Here is a 26,479-nt window from a genome sequence, read left to right on the forward strand (position 1 = left end):
AAGATGAAATTTTAACCACCAGCCATACTCTGCGCAGTGACGTTACAGGTCATACTGAACAACTTTTATTATGGGACCAATGCCGAATCACGCAAGAAAATTTGGATCTGGAATGACACCCACTGGCTGTGCCCTACCACACAAAGCGAGATGACATTCACAATGCCCATACCTCTCTTTTGGACGTAGTTTAAGGACGTACCCGGGTCCATGACGCATGCTCGCCACACCGCTGCTTAAAATAAGCTGACGCACCGTAAATTGAACTGCGCAAAAATCGCAAAAAATATTACACGGAGATCTTATGGTAGACACCGTACCGGTGACGTAAAAGACGCAACTGTTTTGCGAACAAAAAAGATTCGCGTGAAGCACGTCACTGCGATTCCGTACCGTCACCGTTTTTTAAACAGCGGTGTGGGGAGCATGCGTCAAAAACGGTACGCATACGACGCGTCACTGCGATTCCGTATCGTGACCGTTTTTTAAGCTGCGGTCTGGTCGCACCTTGTATTGTATTGTATTGTATTGTATTCGGGCGATTTTTCCGCAACTCGACGACTTGCGCCTATTTTGCGTGATATGTTGGGGGTGGGCTAGTCCTGCCAGCCCAGCTCCTCGAGGAATCCTATCAAACCTTTGATGTTGAGTAGGACCTCGGGGAGGTCTCTCGGAGATCCGAGATGTTTAGCCCTGTATAGAGTCACTCCGCTGCATTCCAGCACCACGTGAGAGGCTGTTTCTTCTGTCTCCATGCAACCTCGGCACAGGGGACTGTCTGTGACACCTGTTGTGAAAAGATGTTTGTTAAATAGTCCATGACCTGTTATGACACTGGTTACCATACTCAGTCGGACCTTCCCTCGTTGCAGGAGCGCCCTTGTGAGTTTTCCGTTGATGCCAGGCATGGCTTCTTTTGCCTGTCTGCATCCAGTCTGGTTCAGCCAGTGTTCTGTGTGTAGTTTCCCTGTACGTGCCAGCAGCATTGAGCGTACCTTGCTAAATGGTATCGGAAGAATCGGTTCCGGACCAATCGCCCCCGCATTCGATCCTTGCCTGGCAAGCTCGTCCGCAGCATCGTTACCTCGGGATCCGGGAACAAAAAAACAACGGACAGATGCCACCTCGGGGAACAGAGAACTACCCTCCTCCTATGCGGCGGCAGCAGCATCAGATCTGACGGTGGCGATTACCAATAACCGCACGGGCAGACTGACGCAGCAAGATGCTGCAGAGGTGGAGAAGAAGATCGGGGACGCTATCTTCCAAGCAGCCATCGAAACCGATCTGGACACCGCAGCGGAGGCCCCAGCGTTCTCAGGTAGACCCAGTTTTGTGGATGGGTACCTGAAGCTGTGGTGCCAGGACGCGAACACCAAGGCGTGGCTGATGAAGTGGCTGGAGTCGGCCACCCTTCAGAACGGAGACCAGCTCGTTGGAAAGAGGGAGGACGAGATGGTCCGGAACACTAGGTGCGGTATCCTGATCCCGTCCCTGGAAGACAACCTCACCAAAATAGGCAGGGTCCTCAACTTCCAGAACCCGTGGGCCATGGTGAGGAAGTGGACACTCCACCAGGCGATCCCCCTGAAGAAAAGGGCCTGTACCCTACTCCTGGTGGGAATACCTGAAGACGTTGTTCCTGCTGTGATGGAAAAGGGAAGAAGACTGAACTACCTGTGTGGGACAGTCTACATCCGTTTCCAGCACGGCGGAGGACGCTTCAGAGATTCTCCACCGGAGAAAAACGCAACAGAGGCGAACACTGACGGAGGGGAGAACAAATCTGCAGAGCACGCGCCTGAAAAGAACACCCCCTCTGCAATGGACACCGACTGCGCGGAACCACACACCTCAGACATCGAGGAAGGCATTTTGCTGGACTCTGAGGACGAGGATGGTCTACCAAAGGGGATCAGTCTCCTGGACCTAAAGGGAAAGGCAGCGGAAGGGATATCCCCAGATGGCGCCTTCCCACTGTAAGGTCCTCCAGGTTAACCTCCAGCACAGCGAATCTGCAACGGCTCAACTTCGAAGATGGCTGGAGGTTAACCCAACATCCATAGCCCTGATTCAAGAGCCGTGGATCAGGAACACACGCATAAACGGCCTTGGTAATACCGGAGGTAATTTATTTTACAATACACATTTCAAACCAAGATCTTGCATATACATATCTCGTAACATAATGGCACAACCACTAACTCAATTCTGTTCCAGAGACGTGTGTGCCATAAAACTCCTCAGAACACAAAACTCAAGTCTACCGGAGATAGTCCTGGCGTCCACCTACATGGCGGCGGAGGACGAACCACCTCCAGTGGAGATGAACAACCTCATACGCTACTGCGAACGAGAAAGGCTCGAGCTGGTCATATCTGCAGACTGCAACGGCCATCACAACCTATGGGGAATGGAAACCAACAACAAAAGAGGTAACGATATTGTTGAATACCTTATGTCAACTAACCTAGATATATTAAACACAGGATCCAAACCAACTTTTGTCACTCGTAGGTGTAATACTATAATTGACATTACTCTAAGCACAGGACTGGCAGCTCAACACATATCCAACTGGCACGTGTCGGACGAGCTATCCTGCTCCGACCACAGATGGATTCGGTATGACCTGACAGCTGACATCCAAACACCCACACCTAGAAGAAACCCGAGACGCACGGACATAGCGGCGTACAAGGAACTTCTGGAAGGTAAACTACACAATAACACACACACTAACAGACCTAGCAACACAAGGGAATTGGAGGAACAGGTAAACTTAATTATTAAAAACATAACTGAAAGCTACGAAAACACATGTCCGCTATCGACTCCATCAGCTGGAGGAAAAGGCAATAACAATAACAATAACAGCTGGTGGGGACCGGAGTTGGAACGAATGAGAACAAAAATGAGAAGGTTACTTAACAGAGCAATGAACACAAGAGCTGAAGAGGACTGGGACAGGTACAAAACAGCTAAAACAGACTACAAGAAAAGACTAAGATACAGAAAATCAGCCACATGGAGAAACTTCTGCGACAACATATCCACAGTAACTCAAGCAAACAGAACAAGGAAAATCCTTGCAGACCAACCAAGACAACTACTGGGCACCCTGAGGAGACCAGATAATAGTACCACTAGCAGCCCAGCTGAGACAGAAAGGCTACTGGTGGAGACTCACTTCCCAGGATGCAAAGTAGTAAATGAGCAAGACCCAGAACAGGATACAATGAACTATAATCCAACTGAAAGCGAATGGAGAACAGCAGAATGTATAACAGAATATAACAAAACGACCTGGGCGGTAAATAGTTTTGATAACTTTAAATCGCCGGGAACAGACGGAATTTACCCAGCCCTACTAAAATGGGGTGGACATACATTAATCAAACACCTATCCAATCTACTGTGCAGCTGTATAGCCTTTAGATATATACCACATAAATGGAGGGAAGTGAAAGTGATTTTCCTCCCAAAGCCAGGCAAAACCGATTACTCGGACCCCAAGTCTTTCAGACCAATCAGCCTTACATCCTTCATGCTAAAAACACTAGAAAGACTATGTGACAGAGAACTGAAGGACACGGCCCTAAAAAACATAGAAATCCATCCAAACCAACACGCCTACAGTCAAGGGAAATCAACTGACTCAGCTCTCCACGCTGTAGTAAGCAACATAGAGAATGCGCTAGCAAGGAAGAATTCATGCCTAGGCACCTTCATCGACATAGAAGGAGCCTTTGACAAGACAAACTTTAGCAGCATTCAGCAAGCATTACAAAGACATAGAACCAATCCACTCGTAACCGAATGGATAATGAATATGTTAAGACAGAGAATAATAAGACTATCCGAAAACCAAACTCATCAAGCACTAGTCATGAGAGGATGCCCCCAGGGAGGAGTACTCTCACCACTGCTATGGAACCTGGTGGTGAACGAATTGATAACAAAATTAAACAACGAACATTTTATGACTATAGGGTACGCAGATGACTTAGTAATACTAATCAGCGGCCTAGTAATAAACACACTGTGTGATCTCACACAGACAGCACTGAAAATAGTAGAGAAATGGTGCAAGGAGAATGACCTATCGGTAAACCCAAAAAAGACCGACACAATTCTCTTCACACACAAACGAAAACTGGGTACATACGAACTGCCAACCCTTTTTGGCACAAGATTGACACTTTCAAAGGATGTAAAATACCTAGGCATAATCCTGGATGATAGACTGAACTGGAACAAACACCTGGACAATAAACTAAACAAAGCAACAGTAGCCTTTTGGCAATGCCGGAGGATGGTGGGCAAGAGATGGGGACTTGCTCCTCACATCATACTGTGGCTATACAAAATGGTAATAATGCCAATGATCAGCTATGGCTCGGTCGTATGGTGGCCCCGCACCCAGCTAACCACGGTAATAGACAAACTAAATAAAACACAAAGACTAGCATGTGTGGCTGCGACGGGCTGTATGAGAACTACTCCGACTGCGGCGCTAGAAATAATGCTAGGACTCCTACCATTACACATATATATACAAAAAGAAGCGGCTGCCACGGCTCTTCGGTTGAAAAAGCTAAACCTATGGACATCCTTCAGCTCATCGCACAAGAAGATCTATGAAAATATGATCTCAAAACTACCCATGCTGGCGGCGCCCATCGACAAAACACCAAAAACTATGATCTTCTGGAAAGAATACGCCATATCATTAACAGAGGATCCTAAAGAAGGACTAGACCAAACAAACCTAAGAATATTCACAGACGGCTCAAAAACACTTGAAGGGACAGGATGTGGTGTCTTCTCGGAAGACCTGAACATACACATCTCAAAACCCCTGGGAGAACATAACACGGTATTCCAAGCTGAATGTGTGGGAATAATAGAAGCTTGCAATGCTATAACAAGACGACAGGTGAAACACGAAAATATACTAATACTGTCAGACAGTAAATCAGTACTACAAGCGCTATGCAGCGACAAAATTAACTCAGAGCTCATACTCGAATGTCATCGAAGCCTCACGGAAGTGAGCAAAGAAGGCAACAAAGTAACAATTCAATGGATAAAGGGGCATAGTGGATCAAGAGGAAACGATGCAGCGGACGAACTGGCCAGGAAAGGCTCAGAAACGACGGCATATGGACCCGAGCCCATCATACCCCTACCAATATCCTATATACACAACCAGCTAGACCTACATCACAGACAACTGCACAATAAATACTGGAATGAAATGGACACATGCAGGCAGACCAAGGATTTTCTACCGGAACTGAACCACAAACTCACCAAAATACTACTGAAAACACCTCGACACCAACTACGTAAAATAGTAGGATTAATTACAGGACATAACACACTTAACAAACACCTACACAATATGGGTAAAACAGACAGCCCCATGTGCAGAGCGTGCATGGAAGAAGAAGAAACAACAAAACATATTCTCCTAGACTGCAAACAGGTAGAAGTATACAGGAACAAATACCTAGGGAATCCGTGCACACTAGGAGAGGCAATTAGCAGCCTGAAAACTTTGCTAGGCTTCGTGGAGGAGCTGGGGTGGTTAGAGTAGCGCTACCTCGTTTCACGCAAAATAGGCACAATGGTTGTCGAGTTGCGGAAAATGCCCAGAAGCACTAACTAACTAACTAACTACCTCGGGATCCACTGTGTCCCTTGATCCATTGTAGGGTGATTTTGTTATTATGACATACCTCCATTAGTCGTTCGTGGCATTCGTGTATAAGTTTGGATGTAACTATATGGCTATTTAGAGCCATATTAAGACTGCTCTACTGTCGGAGAGTATGCGGATGGAGGATCCTACTACCTTCCTTGCAGTGATGGCAGCCGCCGCGTTTATGATGCCCATGCACTCAGCTTGGAATACCGAGTTATGGGCTCCTAGCGGAGTGGTGATCGACATGTTCAGGTCTTCTGAGAAGGTTCCAGAGCCCGATCCGCTGTCTGTTTTGGACCCATCAGTGAAGATTCTCAGCTCCCGGGGATTGAGTCCTTCATGATTGTCGTCCTCATATAACTGTATTTTGTACCTTTTATCGAAGATAGCTTGTTTGTGAATCCGGTCCGTGCCTGACCTAAGCACTGGAAATTCGTCATACACCTTTTCCAGGCATTTTGTGTGAAGAGCTCCTGTGATGTTAGACCATATCTTGAGGGTTCGCAACCCTCAAGATATGGTCTGTATGTGTAGGTGCAGCGGTGGAAGGTTTAGCATGACCTCCATGGCTGCAGTCGGGGTAGACCTCGTGCAGCCAGTGGTGGCCGCGCATGCGAGCCTTTGAAGTCTTTGTAGTTTGTCTCGTACGTTGCCTAGGTTTGTTCTTGGCCACCAAACCAGAGCACCGTAACAGAGTAAGGGGCGGATTATCGTCTTATAGAGCCAGAGGGTAATTTTCGGGTTGAGTCCCCACCTCTTACCAATCATCCTTCTGCACTGCCAGAAGACAACTCCCGCCTTGTCTATCCATCCGTTTGTTGATGTGGTTGTTCCAATTGAGTTTATTGTCGAGAGTTAGTCCTAAGTACTTAACTTCATCGGACAGCTGTAGCTCAGTTTGGAAAAGTGTTGGTCTGGTAAAGTTGGTCGCACCTTTATATGGGACAGTCAAAATTTTTTTCGCGATTTCGGAATTGGTCCCATAGTAAAAGTTGTTAAGTATGACCTATAAAGTCGCTGCGCAGAGTATGACTGGTGGTTAAAAGTTCACCCTGTATAAAATTTTTAAGTAAAAAGAAATATGTACCTACCTACGATTAAGACGAAAAAAGAGACTAAACGTCGAAGTAAGGTAACATTATTGTGTCTGGTTTTTATAATTTTAATTATAATTTCAGTAATTAAAACCGATACTCTATAAATTCCATTCAATACGTATCGTAACAGTCACCACAGTTTCGACCGGTAAAAGCCAGTTATCGTTACCCATGCGCAAATAAATGAGTTTAGCTTCATTGTTTATTACTCGATCTGTATGTTTTAAGGCTCATTATATTCCTTGATAATGAAGCAATATGTTTTATATTAAACAAAATTTGCGAAATGCTAATATTTACGGAGATTTTTACAAAATAAAAAATAATAATTTTATAAAAAAACTGTTTTTTGTGATTATTTTTTTTCCTATAGGTTTCACGTAAATGTTTGTAGAAAAGGAAATAATCTCCATAATATAAGCTATTATTTGACACCTCGATGATTAAAATCGGTTAAGTGGTTTTCGAGATACACCGCCAAAAAGAATAGGTCCGGCCGCCATCTTTGTGACGTCATTACTATCCCCTCCACCATTTTTCCGCTTTACTACCGCATGTACGGTGATCAGGAGAACTGTCCGAACACATTGATACCGGTTGTGGGTAAGGCCGAGCTGAGTCAATTAAATCTGGCCTCGGAGCGGCTTGGCGACCGTACTATATACTTAGGTACTTATATCTATTTATTAAAATAGTCCTGGAGCATGATGCCATAACGAATTCTAAGTGTGAGGCGTCGCATGAAACAACAATATTTAGTTTTTTTGGTAAAAAACTACATTAAATTACATGATACCAGGTCTAGAACACAATGAGTAAAGCCGATGGTTTTAGAACCGGTGTTTAGCCAAAGCAATTATTAAAAGATAATTACAGAAAAACAGTTTTGTTTATACAATTAAAGCAAACAGTACTTACACTCGGAAACAGACGGATGCGCAGCCGACCATGGCGCTGACTCATCCATGAAATGCAAGTATTACCCTCGTTATTATGGCCAAAGGAAGTATCATAGTTGTAAGAATCTTCTAGTTGTCTCTGCGTAATGTTAAGCCCAATTCGGTCAAAGTAATATTTATTTTATCATTAGTCTACATATATTCCTAAACATCAGGATCAAACAGTTTATTTTAATAAAAAAATGATTCAGCTTATATACGTCCCACTACTGGGCACAGGTCTCCACTCATGCGTGAGAGGGCTTGGGCTATAGTCCCCACGCTGGCCTAATACGGGTTGGGGCTTCACATACACCTTTGAATTTCTTTGCGGATGTAGTTTGAGTCACGATGTTTTCCTTCACCGAAAAGCTAGTGGTAAATATCAAATTAAAATTCCGTACATAAGTTCCGAAAAACTCATTAGTACGAGCCAGGATTTGAACCCGCGACCTCCGGATTGAAATTTGGACGTCATATCCACTAGACCACCAGCGCTTCATTTAATTTAATATTTCATAAAAAAATCGGAAGTTCATAAAAGCGACTATGTAATGGTTGTCATAAAATAATCCGAAGATAGTCTCTGTAGCTGCAAAGCGTTCAAGACATTGACGTGATGCAAGTCATGTTCTGTTTGTTCCGCTAACTGACTCTCAATAAACCCTATTACACAGACATAAGGCCCACTATCGGCCAGTCTAGTTGTGGTTCGTGGAAGGAAAGTGAAATGATGTGCTAAAAGCCTGATTACGTTTCCTGCTGCTTAGTCACTGCATCACATCGCCCGTGTAACGGTCTTATCCTTTTAACGACACAATACGCGCTTGGCACACTGGATGTGGTGCGCATGTCGCTGCGATGTGCGAGCGGGATGTCGCAATAATAAGCGTGCCAGTAGGATCAGTGTGATAGTAATAAGTTGCGATGTTCCCAAAAGTGTCGCACAAAAATTGTACTTTGAAAGCTCGTTTGATTTATAGAGAAAAGAGATTTCATAGCTTATTGGCATTTAGAGCTCAATAAGTGTCATAATCAAAGACGATTCCAATCGTTTTATACTCGTACCAACCAAACTGGCACTTCATACTGCGTATTGCATATTGCTGCATATTTATTGGCTTATCTTAAATTCTTTATTATTTGCTTTTGTTCGTTGCATTTTGCGTTGCGGTCAATCCCTCTTTAGTGATACACTGAAGAAAAATTCAAATTTTTTGCTGTTAACATTCTGATGACAACTCTCGCAAAGTTTGATTTTATCTGTTCACTTTATATTTAAGTCTGCTAATTCTACTGACCACAGAGAACGTGTTCTGGAATGGGCAATATAGTCTTGTAAGTAATTGCTATTATTAGTGTAGCCAATGTGTAACCGCTATACTCCCTAGAGCGCTCTTGGGCAATTTCGTTTAATACATCTAAGTATATCAAGTACCATACTTTTAAACTGGTCCTCGGTAAGGGTATCAATGTAAACAAAGGCAAAAAAATGCTTTGCACAAACCAATTGTTATGGTGAGCGAGAACGTTATAAGATCTTAAGATTGAACATGAGACACCTAAATACACTAGTGTTATTGTACCTACTAAAGGTTGTTTACTTGGTTTGAAGTGTCATTTTCTAAACCCATTTAAAGGTCGTTATCCAGCAGTGTATGCAGCGGAACGAAAAGGTTTGCTTGTCTAAACACGACGTAAAACTATGAGGCGTAGATAAGCCTGTATTCTTTATGGCACGCGATAGTTTAATCCTATCATAATTGAAGATATATAAGTACGTTGTATCAGGGCACTCAGCTAGAATACAGTTGAGCAGTTAGAGCATGACCAAGGAAGACCTTCATCTACGCTGACGATGTTGCAGTTGTTGTGCACGCAGAGTCATATGAGGAGCTCGAACAAAAGTTGAATGTGACTGCCGCAACAATAGCAAACTGGTTTAGTATCAATGGTCTCATACTAAACACTCAAAAAACTCATCTCATTAATTTTGATCTTTCTGGACGCCAAATGAGATCGTTATCAGTGCTAGCTAAGGGTGATGTGATTGAACAGGTCACTAACTCAACCTTCTTGGGATTTGAGCTAGACAGTGGACTCACCTGGAGCTGTCACATTAATAAGGTGTGCAATAAACTCGCTACAGCATGTTTCGCGTTAAAACGACTCGCACGAGTCCTGCCTGTGGAAACTGTCCGTGCTTGCTATTTCGCTTCGGTACACGCGCACCTGCAATACGGGGTTGAGTTTTGGGCAGGAGCCGCGGAGTGGGAGAGAGTGTTTCGGCTTCAGAAGCGCGCAGTACGTGCTATAGCGCGCGTCCCGCAAACTGTTTCAGCGAAACCGATATTTAAGAGCCTAGGTATTTTAACGCTACCCTCCCTTTTAATATTACAAATGGCTGTGACCACACGAGGTGAAATTGAATCCAACCCCATTAGTAACGAGTCTTACCGGAGGTACAAAACCCGAAGCGCGAGCGCCGGAAAACTACCCCTTTTACCTCTCAGACTCGCCAAATCAAAAAAACTCGCTCACGTTATGGGTCGCAAGGTTTATAATCACCTCCCAAGCGAAATAGTTGCTGCTCCTAGTGCGTCGGTTTTCAGAACAAAACTAAAAATCTGGCTTGTCGAGCAGGCTTTCTATAATCATAGCGAGCTATTTTGTGTTGATCTAGGATAGGATACACATACTGTTGTACTGTATTTTTTGTGTGTAATTTTGAATACTTAATTATCTGCAATATGTACATATGTACTTAAGTATAAAATGTATTGTGACATGTAATATGATATTACCAATAAATATGATTATGATTATGATTATTATGACCCCATATTTAAGTTTCGGGCCGTGAAAAGTATATATTTTGTTCCATACAATCCATCATCAAATTCAATCCATCAAGTGGCCAGCCGCTCAAAAGGCTTGGAGACACCTGTAGTTTTATAAAATTTCCACGACGAGCCAAATGAGTACAGTTGGGGAGACGTGCCTTGACTAGATTAATTAGAATGCCGTTACGTAATTGCGGAATTTATCACACCAAATTTAAGTGCTGCCCACGTTACCGCGCGATAAAATTTAGAAAAGTAGTTGGCACTGTATACACTGTGTGGTACATTAGACGCGAGAAACAAAATCCGGAGCCTTAAACGTAATGTTAAACTTAATCTTTAAACCAGACATTAATATTTTATCATCTTTGGAGCGGAAATCCGTTGATATGTGTATTCTGCTCTTCGCGATGGTGCCCAAACTTGGTCGCACAGATAATCATAAATACATATAGTTACTGAAGGGTGGCCAACGCGCTACTGAGTCAGTTTTAGAATTTTTTTAAGTAAGAGAATTGGACATATAATGTTATCGTACCGCAAATGCCTGCACGCTGCACTCCAAAAATAGGTAATGTAGAGCAAAAAGCAGATAGGCTGTAGGGTAGGGTAGGGTAGAGATTCAGCCGCAATGCAGTAAGTGAAACGGAGTGGACATAACAGGAGTAATGGCCCATCTTGGCTCACCTGCAGCTCAGCCTTGGGTCTGGCACGGAAGCGCCCAGCGCTTTATTGTTTTTTTTTTTGCGCTTCGCCAACCAATGCGCTTTTCATGCCCTGTCACAATTAAGTCATGCCCGATCTCTCCAGTAGCTTATTAGCCTTTGGCCTCCTATGGAGGCGCGTCGCATGGAAGTTCTGGGTTGCAGGCCTTTTATTTGTATAAATTTTGTATATTTTGTCCATCACATTTTTCTTTTAGGCATATGGAATGTGACTGGACTGAGTTATTAATAAGCTAATAATGGGCTGCGCATGCGCCCTGCGCCCTCGGGGAAAGCGGCGCGTTTCCCCGGTGCCGATCGTAACTTACTTAGAAAGTTCATAGAAACGATTTCTATAGTAACAAAATTGGCGTTATGCAACTGCATCACTGAACGACAAATCAACAAAAAGTACACACAATAATAATAGCGTATAGACATAATGATCTAGTACTCCTAAGTGCCAACTAGAGTACAGTCAGCAATGTCAGAATCTATAGCGAATGATTCTACGCGTCACAAGTATCCAATATCCGCTAACGGCTTTCTTAAACATATCCACATACATATTCACTCCATTCATTACTTTCATTAGTTAATAAAAAATAGGTTGTTTGAGATGTATGGTTAAGACGTATAATTAATAAGTTTAACTTGCTTGGTAATTAATCCCTAGAATTGGCGTGCCTAACGCCAAAAAAATCCGGTAAAATCATTACCAACAATTTACTTAGTCGGCTTAGATAGGTATACTCGTATTACCTATATATCTATTTTTAGAACACTTAGACTGTGGCAAATAATTTGGAATGCGAACTATATTAGATACATATCTCTTTGTAAATTATATGAGAATGACAAATACTAAACTAACGCGTTGTAGGGTTCGCTACTCTTCATGTTGACCGTACCATACATTGAAAAGAGTACCTACTAACATATTGTTTCAATCTACTAGTCTTGAGGGTTCGCGACATGTGCACAATAATCTAATTGATATTAAAATATTATACAGGGCATTAAAATTTGCCTTGCATTGCCTTACCCTGCCCTTTACCGTCATGTCATGGATTTGTACATTTAATCACCCTAATTGAAAATGCCAAGAACTTAATACACTGTCACATAACCGAAGCTCCTGTGATCCATGATGATGTTGATGAATCGTATAACAGCCGTAACGAGAAGTGCCATTTGCCGTGAAATGGCTCTACAATTAGCAATGTGCCTGAATATGTATAGCTACAGATTTTAATGAATGTACAGCCAGCTGCAAAAGTGCATGGCCACTTTATTAATGAATTCCATTCATCAATTTTGTATTTCAAGTTCGTCATTTAATCCGTGCCAAAATGTTACGAAACTAAGACTTTTTATAATGAAATTTAATGTAAATCGTATCATTTGTTTAATTAACTTCAAATATCATAAAATGAAAATGTTTACTGCTGTGCCAACAAAATAATAAAAATACGGACCCGAGTACTCCCGAGAGTCGGTCAGGGTCTCCGTCTCCGGCGTGTCTTCGTCGGTCGGAGTGGACCCCAAGGGGACCCGCAGGACTCTCAGCTCTGGCTTGCCTTCATTGGCCGTCCAGAGAGGAGTCGTTAGAGCTAAATGCTCCAGGGGTGGAAGTGAAAACTTGCATAAGACGCGAGTTGGCACAGTGGTTGTTATCAGCCACTGGGTAGAAAGCGGCGTACACCTCTCGACACCCCTGAGCCGCTCACACCGGTGTTGCTCCTGGTCGTCTTCACGACGGCATTTTCAGGGGCCCATCTAGTGGGCGGCGAGTCACCGCCTGCCTCGATAACTAGTGAAAACATTGTTATGGCAGGTGTCCGGACGTCTTTGCAATAACCCAGTCTCATTGTCCTCCCAAACTTCAATCCATAGACCGTTATACTGTTCACTTTACTACAATAGTCCCAATGCCTGTTGCGACCGGTTCATTGGTGTCTATTGTTGCGCCCGTGAACGGGTTCCAGCAGGCGTTCTACATGACATTAAAGCTCTCCAAGAGGCCTCTACGTGTTGGATCTATATCCCCATGCAAGCCTATCAAAAGACCGGGATTTATAGGCCCGTGAAATCCAAGGAGATACAATAATAAAATACATAATAGTACTTACCTGAAAGATTCAAAATATAAGGTTTATTTTAACATGCAAAAAAGAATAAAGTAAGGGTACCATTCGATTCCTTACATTTTATATAAATAAAATATTGTACAGCAACTATATACATAAGCGCAATAATTCACTGACAAAATGGCAATGTTCTTGTTTTCCATACTACAATTATCGCTTTGTTAGGAGCGTTTCGCAAGTGAAGTGTGAAGTGAAGTCTGACTTAGACCATTATTTCTGACTTTTGTATAGCTTTAATGCAGAGAGCGCTGGTGGCCTAGCAGTAAGAGCGTGCGATTTTCAATCCGGAGGTCGCGGGTTCAAACCCCGGCTCATACCAATGAGTTTTTCGGAACTTATGTACGAAATATCATTTGATATTTACCAGTATAAAACATCGTGAGGATACCGGACTAATCCCAATAAGGCCTAGTTTACCCTCTGGGTTGGAAGGTCAGATGGCAGTCGCTTTCGTAAAAACTAGTGCCTACGCCAATTATGGGGATTAGTTGCCAAGCGGACCCTAGGCTCCTGAGCCGTGGCAAAATACCGGGACAACGTGAGGAAGAAGAAGTATTGCTTTGATGCAATTCGTCCCATTTAGACATTTGATCCTAAGATTTGAGACCATTAATACAAAATTGCCATCTAATAAGCGTATTGTGAAAACATTGCATTCATTTGTTTCATTGTAAAATATCAACACAACCATGTTCTTACAGAAATATCACAAGTTTTACTACCTATAATAAAGAAATCTTCTATAAAGATCTTAAATAATTTTCCCTATGATTCCCAATTGTCTAGGGAATGCAAAAACCGGAGGTTTTTCAAAACCGGTTTTTTCTTCGGTTTTACCACAAAAAAAACCGAAACCGGTTAAAACCGGTTTCGGTTTTTAGAATCAACAATTCTTAAATTCATCGCCATGGAATAAAGAAAAAGATTGCTTCACATGTAAAAACGAATGCTAGTATAGTACGAGGGTTGCTACTTATATATCCGGAAACAAAAAAACAAACGTACACGGCTGAAAATGGTTTTATTGTTTTTCAAAGTATTCCCCTTGATGATCTATGCACTTTTGCATTCGTGTGAACCAATTTTTGAAGCACTTCTACCACTCCGCCTGAGGTACCTCCATAACGTGTTGTTTGAATGCGTCGACAGCATCTTCAGCGGTCGAAAATCGTTGACCGCGTAATTTATTTTTTATATTGGGAAATAAATAAAAATCATTGGGTGCCAAGTCAGGGCTGTACGGCGGATGACCCGTTAATTCCACATTTTGACCTTCCAAAAATAGAGTTGTTTCGCGTGACGTATGACAGCTGGCATTGTCATGATGAAGAATGATTCTTCGTCGCTGGTTATAGTTTTACGAATTTGTTCAAATACTTCCGGTAAGCAAATGGTCGTGTACTAATCTGAATTAACCGTTTTACGGTTTTCTAGTGGCACTGTAGCTACATGGCCATTAATACCGAAGAAGCAGGCCACCATTTGTTTCAATGTACTTTTTGCACGAGTAACTTTCGTAGGGTTCGGCTCATTTTGAAACACCCATACCGTTGATTGTTGCTCCGTTTCGGGATCGCATGCAGATCCAGGATTCGTCACCTGTATAGATGTTACAAACGGCCTTTGAGTCACAACGGTTATATTTTTTTAACATTTTACTGCACCATTCGACGCGAGCATCTTTTTGCTCCTTAGTTAAGTTGTGCAGTATCCAACGCGAACAATTTTTTTTACAGCTAAATGATCATGTAATATGCTATTAATGCTAGTCATAGAAATACCCAGAGTCGACTCTATCTCGCGGTACGTAACATGTCGGTCGTCCATTATAAGTTTTCGCACAGCCTCAATATTTTGTGGTACAACGACCGATTTCGGGCGACCTGCCTTAACTTCGTCCGTAAGCATACTACGTCCACGATTGAACTCACTAAACCAGTGATACACAGTAGTTTTAGATGGAGCTTCATCACCAAAAGTTGAAGTTAGTTGATCTATGCACTGTTGTTGCGTTAAACCACGCCGAAAATCATAATAAATCATAGCACGAATATTTTCACGAGTGAGTTCCATTCTTGCAACGAGATGACATTTAAAACCCGTCAAAAACAAAACACTAGCGTTAATAAGAAAGAAAAAATATACCGGTCATTACTTAAAAAAGTTCAAATTTTACCATGGAGGTCAAATATACTATTTAAGAAGATTGTAATCCCGGTTTCCGGATATATAAATAGTAGCCCTCGTATATACACGATTTTATCACGAAATTAAAGACAGAATATCTAACTATTTTATTGTATTGTATGGGAATTGTCAAATGACTTAATGTTATTTGTAACTAGGAATAGGAACAAACCAATTATATTACATTATTTTTTTGGTTTGTTGTTCAGACATTGTCATTTGTAATTTTTTCTTAAATATATGACAATATCAATTTATAATTTAATGTTCTTTGTCTTAAATCAAAAGGCCCAATCCGAAATCTTCCTTTAAGTTTTTCGCTGTCTTCTAGTATATTAGAAACTGATGGTGTTAGCTTAAACTGGGCAAACACAGGTAGTCAAGTAATTCCATTCTTTAGGGTTTGAACTACCCTTTCCTATTAGTGCGAAAGAGACAAAAAAGGTTGTCGGTAAGTCGTTATCACCGAACCAACAAAAGACTAAAGCTGCCATTGATATAATTGATTACGCGGAATTTTTCACCAGCGCATCGCATAAAAAAATTATAAGTAAGACCTTTTATACCCATTTTTATTAAAAAGTACTACTATACAATTCGTACACCAGCACGGATGTCCTGCCACTGCCGATACTTTAAATTATTTAAATCTTTCGTATTTTTGTATTTCGTACCGTAAAAATTCATTTAGCGTTACAAATGATCAAACTAACACAACACCACATTATTTGATTTGATGTCGATTCAACCTGTTTAGGACCGATTTACACCCTTATAATGAATAAAACATGCAACTTAGTTAAATAAATAAAAAACCGAAAAAAACCGAAACCGGTTTTTTCAAATTCTAAAAACCCGGTTTTGGGTTTCCATCAAAAAACCGGTTTTAACCGGTTTTTTCGGTTTCGGTTAAAACCGGTTTGCATTCCCTACAATTGTCCCTCCCGCACTTTAGTTTCAGTTTAAATCGGCAAAGCGATCTTGCTAATAGACCAATTCGAGTTTTAAAACAGATCGAATAGCTAAAACTCGACCCTAGTATACATTTATTCGATAGCGTGACGTGACGTACGCGTTTGCGTTAATGGATTTTGAGTTTCCAAAACGTTCCGCTTGGCGCGCTGTTTCCAAATACCATGCAAAATGAGACTTAACGCAAACGTGTACGTCACGTCACGCTAACGAATAAATTTACACTATACATTAAAACTCGAATTGGCCCATAGGTGTTCCGTTTACGATTGACTGATTGACAGATATATCAGATATGTTTTCGCTTTGATGTTCGACTTTTTTTTAATGGAGGATACTCGTAGGCAGGCGTTTGACCACGATCACACCTGATGGATGGTAAGTGATGATGCGGTCTACGGTGGAGCACGCTTACCTATGAGATACCTATTTACTCCAGCCTTGAAGAGATTCAGATTGTACTCATGCGGAAACACAGACTCTGGCAGGGCATTCCACTCTTTGGCAGTTCGCATAAGGAATGTTGAAGCGAAACGCTTCGTGCGTATTTGTGGAATACCTACCATGAAGCGACGCCGAAGTGCCGACTGTCTGGTAGTCCCATGGTGAAATGGGAACGGAGGAATAAGGTTATGCAATTCCTCGGCACACACTCCGAAATGTATCCTATAAAAGATCGTTAGGCTGGCAACCTTGCGACGATGTTCCAGGCTTTGAAGTCGGGCATTCGTCAGATGGTCGTCATTAATGATTCTCGTGGCTCTCCTGACTGACTCGAGTGCCTCAAGCTGAGATTTGGCTGTACCATCCCATAGATGTGAACAGTATTCCAATAGACTTCAATCCCGAACAAGTATTCCCATCTCGAAAGTTGTCTATGTCCATATTTCCTGTAGTCGGGAAAGCAAATCAAATCAAATCGGAAGCGAACTGAATTCCTGCCTCCGTACCGCGTCAGGTTATTTGTACCTTCATGCGGTTTTTTGCTCCGCTATGTCCGTGCCCATCGTGTATCGTCGACGAGGTCTAACCAGTATAGTGAAATTCCTTTTTTTACAAAATACTATTTTTCTATGGAGTTTTTTTTTTATTATTAAATATTACCCTTGGCTTAATTGGCCTGGATAATAAAAAAGTCAGACATTTTTTTAATCCACAGTTTCCGGCGCGATACATACAGATAAATAAATAAATGGGTAGGTAGAAATAATATTGTTTAAATGTGGCTTTCCATCAGAGTGGGTCGTTATGCTTCATGTGCATAAGAACCCTTCTCTGATGGATAGCCACAAATGTCTGGATCAAAAGTGCCAACAATACGAACGATACGTTTAGGTAGTTATTACTGATCTTTAGGGTAGATCTGATTCTGCTGAGTCAAGTGCTCGCCTGCATTTAGTAAGCGAAGGCAATAGTGTCAGCTATAAGTTTCCTTTACAAGTGCACCTACCTACAAAGAGAAAGTGGCAAGGATAGAGCGTCGACCTGCGATTAGTAGGACTTGTCCTGTCAGGAAGCGGAGCTTGCTGCGGGGGTTACTGCCCGTTTATAGAAACATCGTCGACACAGTTGACTATTTGTAGGTCTTATTACAACGAGTTAACGTCCACTTATAGTAAGTTGTTGTTTGTGTTTGCTGTTTGTACGGGAATGTTCTGTAGATACAGTCAGCATCAAAAGTAGCGGATCAAATAATAATAATAATAATAAGCCTCCAGGGCAGTTTGTGGCGAGTTGAATGGGAAGTGACGTCCCTTGGGTCCCATGCCCCCGAGAGTCGGACAGGCCCCTCTCTCCGGCTTGCCTTGATTGGCCGACTGGAGTGAACACTGAGCAGGGGCCGCAGGACTCTCACCTCTGGCTTGCCTTTACCGGCCGTCCAGAGTGGGGTGTCAGAGCTATATGCTCGCAGGGTGGAAGTGAAATATGCATAAGACGCGAGTTGGCACAGTGGCTGCTGACAGCCACTGGGTAGAAAGCGGTGCACACCTCTCGACACCCTGAGCCGCTCACGCAATGTTGGACAACTTGTCGCTCTGTGCGACCTGTCCATTTTTTCGTGTTTTTTTAACATATGATCAGGGTAGGTGCCATATTCACCTCCATAGTCTCGGTTACCAGTCCACTAGCATCTCAACCCAATAGCCCGGTTTCTTTTTGTACCTTTTTCTTACAAGAGTCCTACACTAACCGGGGCTTGTCCTTGGGTGCACTGCTATAGTGTGAACAGGGATAATCCTCGGTTGATGTCACATTACTTTTAGAGTAAATTTATTACAAGGGGCCTCTACGTGTTGGCTTCGGCCCCACGCACGCCTTCAAAATGCCCGGGACCCCATGGTCCCGAGAATTTGTAAGAGACATACAAATAATAATAATAATTTGTGTAATAATGTCCTATAATATTAAATTTATTTATTTATATATATTTATTTAAATAACGTTTCATAATTATCTACCATTCTGTAACAGCTTAACAAAAAGTGTTGTCTTTAATATAGAACAACTAAGACTGTAAAAGATATACTTTTGAGTGCGAATTTTAGAAATTAATCTATATTTGGGAAAGTTATCCGGAATATCAGATGCTTTTGGCGCGTTGTTTTATCCGCTACTTTTGATGCTCACTGTACCTTAGCTTAGTTTCTATCTCTATCTCTTGTATTACTTTTACTCCATTCTTTTTGCTGCAAACCTGAATAAAAAAAAATTACAGAAAAGAATACAATCCATTCGTTGAAGACGACAGTCAATCGCAAAAAACAGTCTATAAATTTATTTGTGTACGTTTATATCGCTTGTTTATGGCAGCGTGAAAACTACGGAGCCGATATGGTTAGATTCTGTTTTGAGGTTCGAATCGCTACTTATTAGTGTTGATTATTCACTTTTACTCTAGGGTTATGAGCAACGCCATACAATGCTCACGACCGACATCCATTATCTCAATCTTGTTCTTCTTCGCGTTGTCCTGGCATTTTTGCCACGGCTCATGGGAGCCTGCGGCCCGCTTGACAACTAATCCCCAGAATTAGCGTAGGCACTAGTTTCTTTTCCATTATCTCAATGGCTTTGCTTAATTTTAGGGTTGCCAATGTTTTTAAAGGAGATTTGTTTGTTTCCAGGTGGATGTTTCGGCTCCACGCAGAAGAAGACCATCGTCGGCGGCTGGGGCTGGGCTTGGTGGCTGGTCACGGATGTACAGCGCATTTCGCTTGAGGTATGCTTCTAAAATTACTTCTGTCACTCCAAATTTCTTACGATTCTGCCTGATAAAAACCGATTTGCGAGACAGAAGTGATCCTATAAGTGTTCGGTGAACAAAGTTTTGTCCGGAACACTAAAAACCAAAACATTTAAATTTAGGGATTTTGAGAGAAGTTTGTCTTTATAACTATTCCTGTATATCTTGCTATTAATTCTCCTTGTTTCGTACAATAGTGTTTATTACTTACTTATTTAAAAGCCAAAGGGTAATGGAGCGACCTAAGCCCGGAATTTATCTGCAAAACTGAATTAGACATGAGAAGCAAGATCGTCGAAGAAACTCAGAAAATAAAGTGGTAATAGTGGACTCGTAGATTCAAAAATCGATGGCCGCTGGGACAGAAAGGTTCTTGAGTGGCGACCTCTTTCTGTAGAAGAATATAGCCAAAGAAGTAAGGGCCCCAATAAGGGGACCTGGCGATCTAGTTAAGATCGAAGAAAACCGTTAAATATGGCTACCGCACGACCGGTGGTTGATTTTTGGGTTTTTTGACTGAAAAACTGTAATTTGTTTGCAGATAGCGCATCCTGGCTATTACATTATATACCTAATAAAGTTAATTTAAGTTACACGTATCATTAATCCACTTTGGAATTCTTCAGGTTATGACCCTCAACCCGATGTGCGAGTACGTGGAGACCGCCCAAGGCGTCCCGCTCACCGTCACGGGCGTCGCTCAGTGCAAGATCATGAATGAAGATGAGCTCCTCACAACTGCCTGCGAGCAGTTCCTCGGGAAGTCCGTCAAGGAGATCAAGATGACCATACTGCAGACGCTGGAAGGCCACTTGAGAGCCATTCTCGGTTAGTATGATGTGATGTATTATTATATTTTATAATATTACATTAAATAATAAATTATGCATGTCAATCTACATATAAGAATTAATATTGATTATGATGGTCAAGAAATATAATAAGATTGTATATAAATATTTTAAAGTATTTATAAAAGCGCCACCTAGCGGCGGGTAGTGGTATTATATGAACAACACATGTCGCAGTTAGTTGACGGAAAAGCAGACGGTTTCGTTAAGATGTTGACAGATGGCGCACCATATCCATCTAAGGAAATAAATGATTGTAACATTCTTTATAGGTGCATAAATAATGTTAATATTAAATATTATACATTATTTGGGTAGTGGTTTTATAGAACTTAATGCAAGTTATACTTCGTAAAGCCGCCGTCAAAATATAAGATGGTTTCTCTGTTCCCCCTACGTGCCCATAGATGGCGTAACATGTCCTTTGTTTCTTGAAGTAAACAAGGCGGTTTTCTGTGAGTAAACAATGAAATTAAAGCGCTTATAGGTATTTTTAAGACAAATTATTATGATGTTTAGAATATATATTATTAATATACAAATAAGAAACAGTTTAGTAATATTCATTTGATTATGAAATCGTAAAAAAAAAACAACTTCTTAGTGTCCATGACACAAAACTTTCGCTAGTTTCGCTTTCATGTTGACCGTGTTGATCAAGACGCGAACTATGTCACCTGGATTCCTACCACGTGGCATTTGTACGGCAATATTAATTAGCCATGAGTGCCATGACGTTCATGACCAAGGTCCATTGAATTGAATGGTTTGTAGTACTCGTAAAATATACTTAATCGGTAAGTTACTGGAACTACGTTTTTCTTAAAGGTATTCAATGTTTTTTTTCATTTATTTAATGTGGACACTATGCAACACTAATCACTTTCAATGTTTTTTATACTTAATTTCTATTTTTGAACAATAAAAAGTATTTTTTACCTAGGTTTATAACTTAGCTAACTGTTAAATACCTAGTAGACATAGATTTTGAGGAAGATCAAATCAAACCAATTAGATACTTAGGTGATATTAAAAGCCCATGATAAATATGAGTTAGGTATACATATCTATGAGCGCCGTACGAAACCGGTAGATGTACCGGTATTTGGGGCAAGTGACAATAACATGACCATATCTCTTAATTGTCACCGCATTTTCCCGTGTCAAGGTCTCGGCCAGTATTGGTAACAATTAACAAGTAAGGTACTTAAGGAATAACAAGATATACATATTAGGTTATTACGTGTTAGTAGTACCTAATTTTAGATACGTTACTTTCACTACTTAGGTACTTTTGTGTTACTTTATTTATCGCCTTTATTACATTACGAGCTCTTTAACATAGCCAGTCACTAGTGGCCCTGTATATGACGATGTCGCAGATTCAAATCCCCGTTAATTATGAATGAATAAATAAATAAATATTATAGGAAATTATCACACTAATTGACTAAGTCCCACAGTAAGTCCAATAAGACTTGTGTTGAGGGTACTTAGACAACGATATATATAATATATAAATATTTGTAAATACTTAAATACATAGGAAACACCCATGACTCAGGAACAAATATCCATGCTCATCACACGAATAAATGCCCTTACCAGGATTTGAACCCGGGACCATCGGCTTCATAGGCAGGGTCACTACCCACTAGGCCAGACGGGTCTTCTATTATGTGATAACTGATCAGCACGAATATTTTATTCCTGAGTTTAAGATGTTTTCTGATTATCTTAATATTAAAGTATATAAGTTAATATTAAGTATATTATCGTTTAGTACGAATACCAAAAACATTACGTAGTTTAATAGAACTAGATCATTTATTAGATATTTGACACTTTTAAAGATTTTTCAAGGTACCTGTAACCATGTAATGCGTAACTTATTTATCGTTATATATCTTGCAGTATTTCCATGTCTATTTCAAGGTGATACCCATAATGCGCTCAATGTTCTCCATTAGACGCTATTAGCTATTATTAGCGCTTTATTATGAGGCATCGATCGCATAATTGACCCATTGTTGAGTCTATAAGGATTGAGGAACTAGCTCCTTATATGAGATATAATATACGGGAAACTATTTGCGAAATAAATATACCACTGCCGTTTTTAGACATGCGATTGATATATTTGATACAATACATATGATGGAACAAATAAAGCGTATCTATTGGTGGGTACAATTTCTTTAGTTTTAAATGCACTGCCTACAATCTTTTTCTGCTTTGCCCTAAGGTAGACTGGTAGAGAATGCCTCATGGGCCTCATGGCATTATGTTCGCCTTTTGTACATTAAGTTTTTCTTTTGTGCAATAAAGTTTAATTAAATAAATAACTACGCTCGAAAAGCAACCAAAAGAGCATCCTAATAATTTACGTTACCACTAACCAGAGGGCTGAATATTATACCTACAAAAACTAGCTTGCTTTCGTCACTTAGCTTTCTTGCGTAAACGGCGATAGTCGCAGGAATAAATTTCAGCCTAAAAGTTAGCATAGAGGTAGTTGTTATATAATTCAGTCTACGTATATATACCTTCTCCGGGCATAGGCCTCCTCTCATGCACGAGGGATTTGACTACGAGTATCCACTGATTGACAAATAAATTACGTTTATCTTTTATAGTCTCCACCATGGCCCAAACCAAAGCGAACGTAGTTGTTGGAATACAAAAAATGCTTTAATTTTTTTTTTTTAAGTTTTCATCAATCACGATACTTTTACCTAAATTGTTAATTGAAAGTACCTTCAGGAAATACTATAAAAAATATAAAAATGTATTCATGCTTTTTTTTAAATACACACGTTCTTGGTTAAAAATCTACTATTACACTTTGCCATCACACGTGAGACTCGTACAACCGATTTCGATCGAAGCTTGAATTCTGATTTGTCTCGATTGTTGTCTGATTGTATCGGCTAGGACCGACTGGGTCAAGTCGGTCAATCAACGAGGAAGCTAAACGCTCTGTTGAGAACGAAATTGTTTATAATTTTTTATTCCACGACTTAAGTAGACTTGGTTGACTGGTAGAGAATGCCTTTTGGCATTAAGTTCGCCATTTGTACATTTTTCTTTATGTGTGCAATAAAGTTTAAATAAATAATAGGTACTTGAGGAAAAAAATGGTTTGGTATGTTCAATTTCAATTTGTTGCCATAACGGCTTATCCAATAAATTGTACAGGACTTTTTTATTATACCTGTTGCATCTCTTCTATCCCTATTCCATCCTTATCTCACAAACCCAAGACCACGTAGCTTTCGAAAACCATAATATTTCCGTTATTGATGGATGAAATTTATCGAATAACTGGAAAAGTGAAAAAAAAAAATACCAATTATGTGAAAAAGGTCCATAGAGAACTCATTTACTTACTGTACGCTTTTACTTACGCTTACCACAAGTTTTTGTTCCTTCTGCATAGCAATAGTTCACCACTCCTGTTATGCCATACTTGTTTGAGTATTATTATGTTAGTATTCGTCTTCCTCTGATGCTGTTTTCATAATATAAAAATCTTGTAAATTGATATAATGGACGCTCGATATTGGTCTGGTCTGTCATTGCCTTTTAGTTCGTGTAGCTACCGTTGGCGCTTGTTGCGTATGCAGCTGTAATGTTCAGCCAAGGTATGGTTGGACCGGACCGATACAGTGTTATGTTTACGATGCTTGATATAAAAATAATCTTTACTTAATTTAGTCGTTATCTTTTATCTATTTTTCAATTAGTTCACTCTATATTATTTTATGTCTTTTTCCTTCTTTTTTGTTACCTTTCGTGATTTTTCTCACTTGATGGTCTCATCGGAAGATCAGCGCTGGAAGCCACCAGCAACATGCTGAGATGAGGCCATTTCGTGGCACTTTATACTTCCTTTGTTTTTGTTATATCATGTAATTTAATGTGTCTTGTTTGTGTCTACGAATAAAAATTATTCTATTCTATTCTATTCTATTCTATTTATTTATTTCGTATACAAATAGGTGCCATTGAAAAGATTTTAAGGTAATGCAATAGTCTTATTTTGTTTGTCGTATTCTAACAAATGAATTTATCGTTAGACCGGAAACACCGTGTCCATTTCCAGAAGTGTCGTCCAGGTGCGCCGACTTTAGGATGACGAAGTTAGGACTCCTGCATTTGCATAGTAATTCGCTGACGGCTATCCGCTGTCCCAGAGTTTGGACTTTTCGGATTCATGAATTCCTAATTTTGTTAATCACCCCTGTTTTCGAAAATCTGTCGAATTATATTATGATAAGAGGTTTATCTTGTCCATTTCCATAAAACCAACATTCCTCTGTCTATAATTATACAATTCTAACCAAATCGCTCTCTTGCATTATAGGTAGATACGTTACAATGGAGCTCAGGTTTTCTGCTGTATTTGTTTCTTGTACTTACCTATGCGGCTATTATAACCACGACTAATTACTGCTTTATTTTGGTTTCGAAACGATAATAAGTCATATAAGATACTATATAATTTCAAACGTACATTGACAACCAGCGATAAGCGTTTGCTTAACGCAAATCGTCAGCGATCAATCACCTTCTCGGTCGCCATCGTAAATATTTCGGCGCTGTGTATGTCACGAGTCCGGAACAGGAAGAACCGTCCTTCCGAGTACACATACGAGCATGCTGGTACATATGCCAACTTATCTATTCGCCTGTCAAGTCTCTATCGCCTTGCCTGTAGGTCTAATATCGTTTGCTTGGAAAACTTAAGTGAGTCGCTAAATATAATGAGAAGGTTTTTCGTATGGAAAATATATGGGAAATGCGGGGCAGTGATCTTTTGAGGCGGAATTTGAGTAGAAGGGCAGAGGTAAGGATGGGCTCGACATAATGTTGTCATTAGAAGGTTGGGATAATAATAGAAAGGACTTCAATAGTAATTTTCAAGGGCTTGGTATTACATGGAACTATTAACTTTTATTTTTAGACCCAGGGTCCAAAAGTAAAATTTCAAGTCCAAGTGGCACTTCATAAATTACGGAATGCTAAATGTAAGTTAAAATGTGCATGAAAAATAAATCAATAAATTTGAATATGTAATGAGAAATAGTATAAATACTCTTACATACGACCATCAGTTTAGATAAAACCAGCAGCAACAATATTTACACTTTAGACGTAGGTACCTACTCCTAAGTATCGTGAAATTATTTCCATCGGCAATGCTATAAAGTTTCATTTATTTATATTAACATACATAGAATGACCGTTATCCAATTTATAATTTTGATAATTTTTGAGGATGCAGTACCTTAAAAATAATATTGTTGAATAAGGTTTAAGGTGTACGTTTCATGAATCAACTGATGAACTGATAACAGTGATAACCTACGCCTTGGCGCCATCCTGCATGACACACACTCCAAGTGTGTTAGCATTTCCACTACAAAAACAGCGTGGTATGAGGATTTCCTGCAGACAACTTGAATTCATGGCTCGACCTCGGCCCTTTTACTGGATATTTAGAGTAAGTATTTACATACGAGTAATTAACGTTAGAATACGATCGTTTAGATTTCGTTGAGAACCAGATAAACTAGCCTTCAGTACCATGAAATCATTAACTACATTTACTAAATAGAGTGAGTGTCATCTTGCTATAAGTACGACAGGGTCCCCACTGTCCCCAGCAAGCTCGGTTCTCCATACAAACGTAGTTACGCTCTCATTTTAAAACGACTAGCTAGATTGCTCTGAAACTTTGTACTTACAATAGGATAACTATATCTAGGCCTGTAATTAAT

The 26,479-nt window shown here is 40.5% G+C and overlaps 1 protein-coding gene across 2 annotated transcripts in view; it reads left to right on the forward strand.

Annotated features, from left to right (window-relative positions):
• Positions 1-26,479, forward strand: part of LOC133529207 (flotillin-2) — a 405,995-nt gene that overhangs the window by 324,700 nt on the left and 54,816 nt on the right. For both annotated transcript variants that reach the window (XM_061866874.1, XM_061866875.1), the window contains exons 2-3: positions 19,727-19,821; positions 20,472-20,673. In XM_061866874.1, the coding sequence (XP_061722858.1) occupies positions 19,727-19,821; positions 20,472-20,673 (297 nt within the window). The remainder of the gene's footprint in view (positions 1-19,726; positions 19,822-20,471; positions 20,674-26,479) is intronic.

The sequence above is a fragment of the Cydia pomonella genome, chromosome 20 (assembly GCF_033807575.1).
Source record: "Cydia pomonella isolate Wapato2018A chromosome 20, ilCydPomo1, whole genome shotgun sequence".
NCBI classification, from domain to species: domain Eukaryota; kingdom Metazoa; phylum Arthropoda; class Insecta; order Lepidoptera; family Tortricidae; genus Cydia; species Cydia pomonella.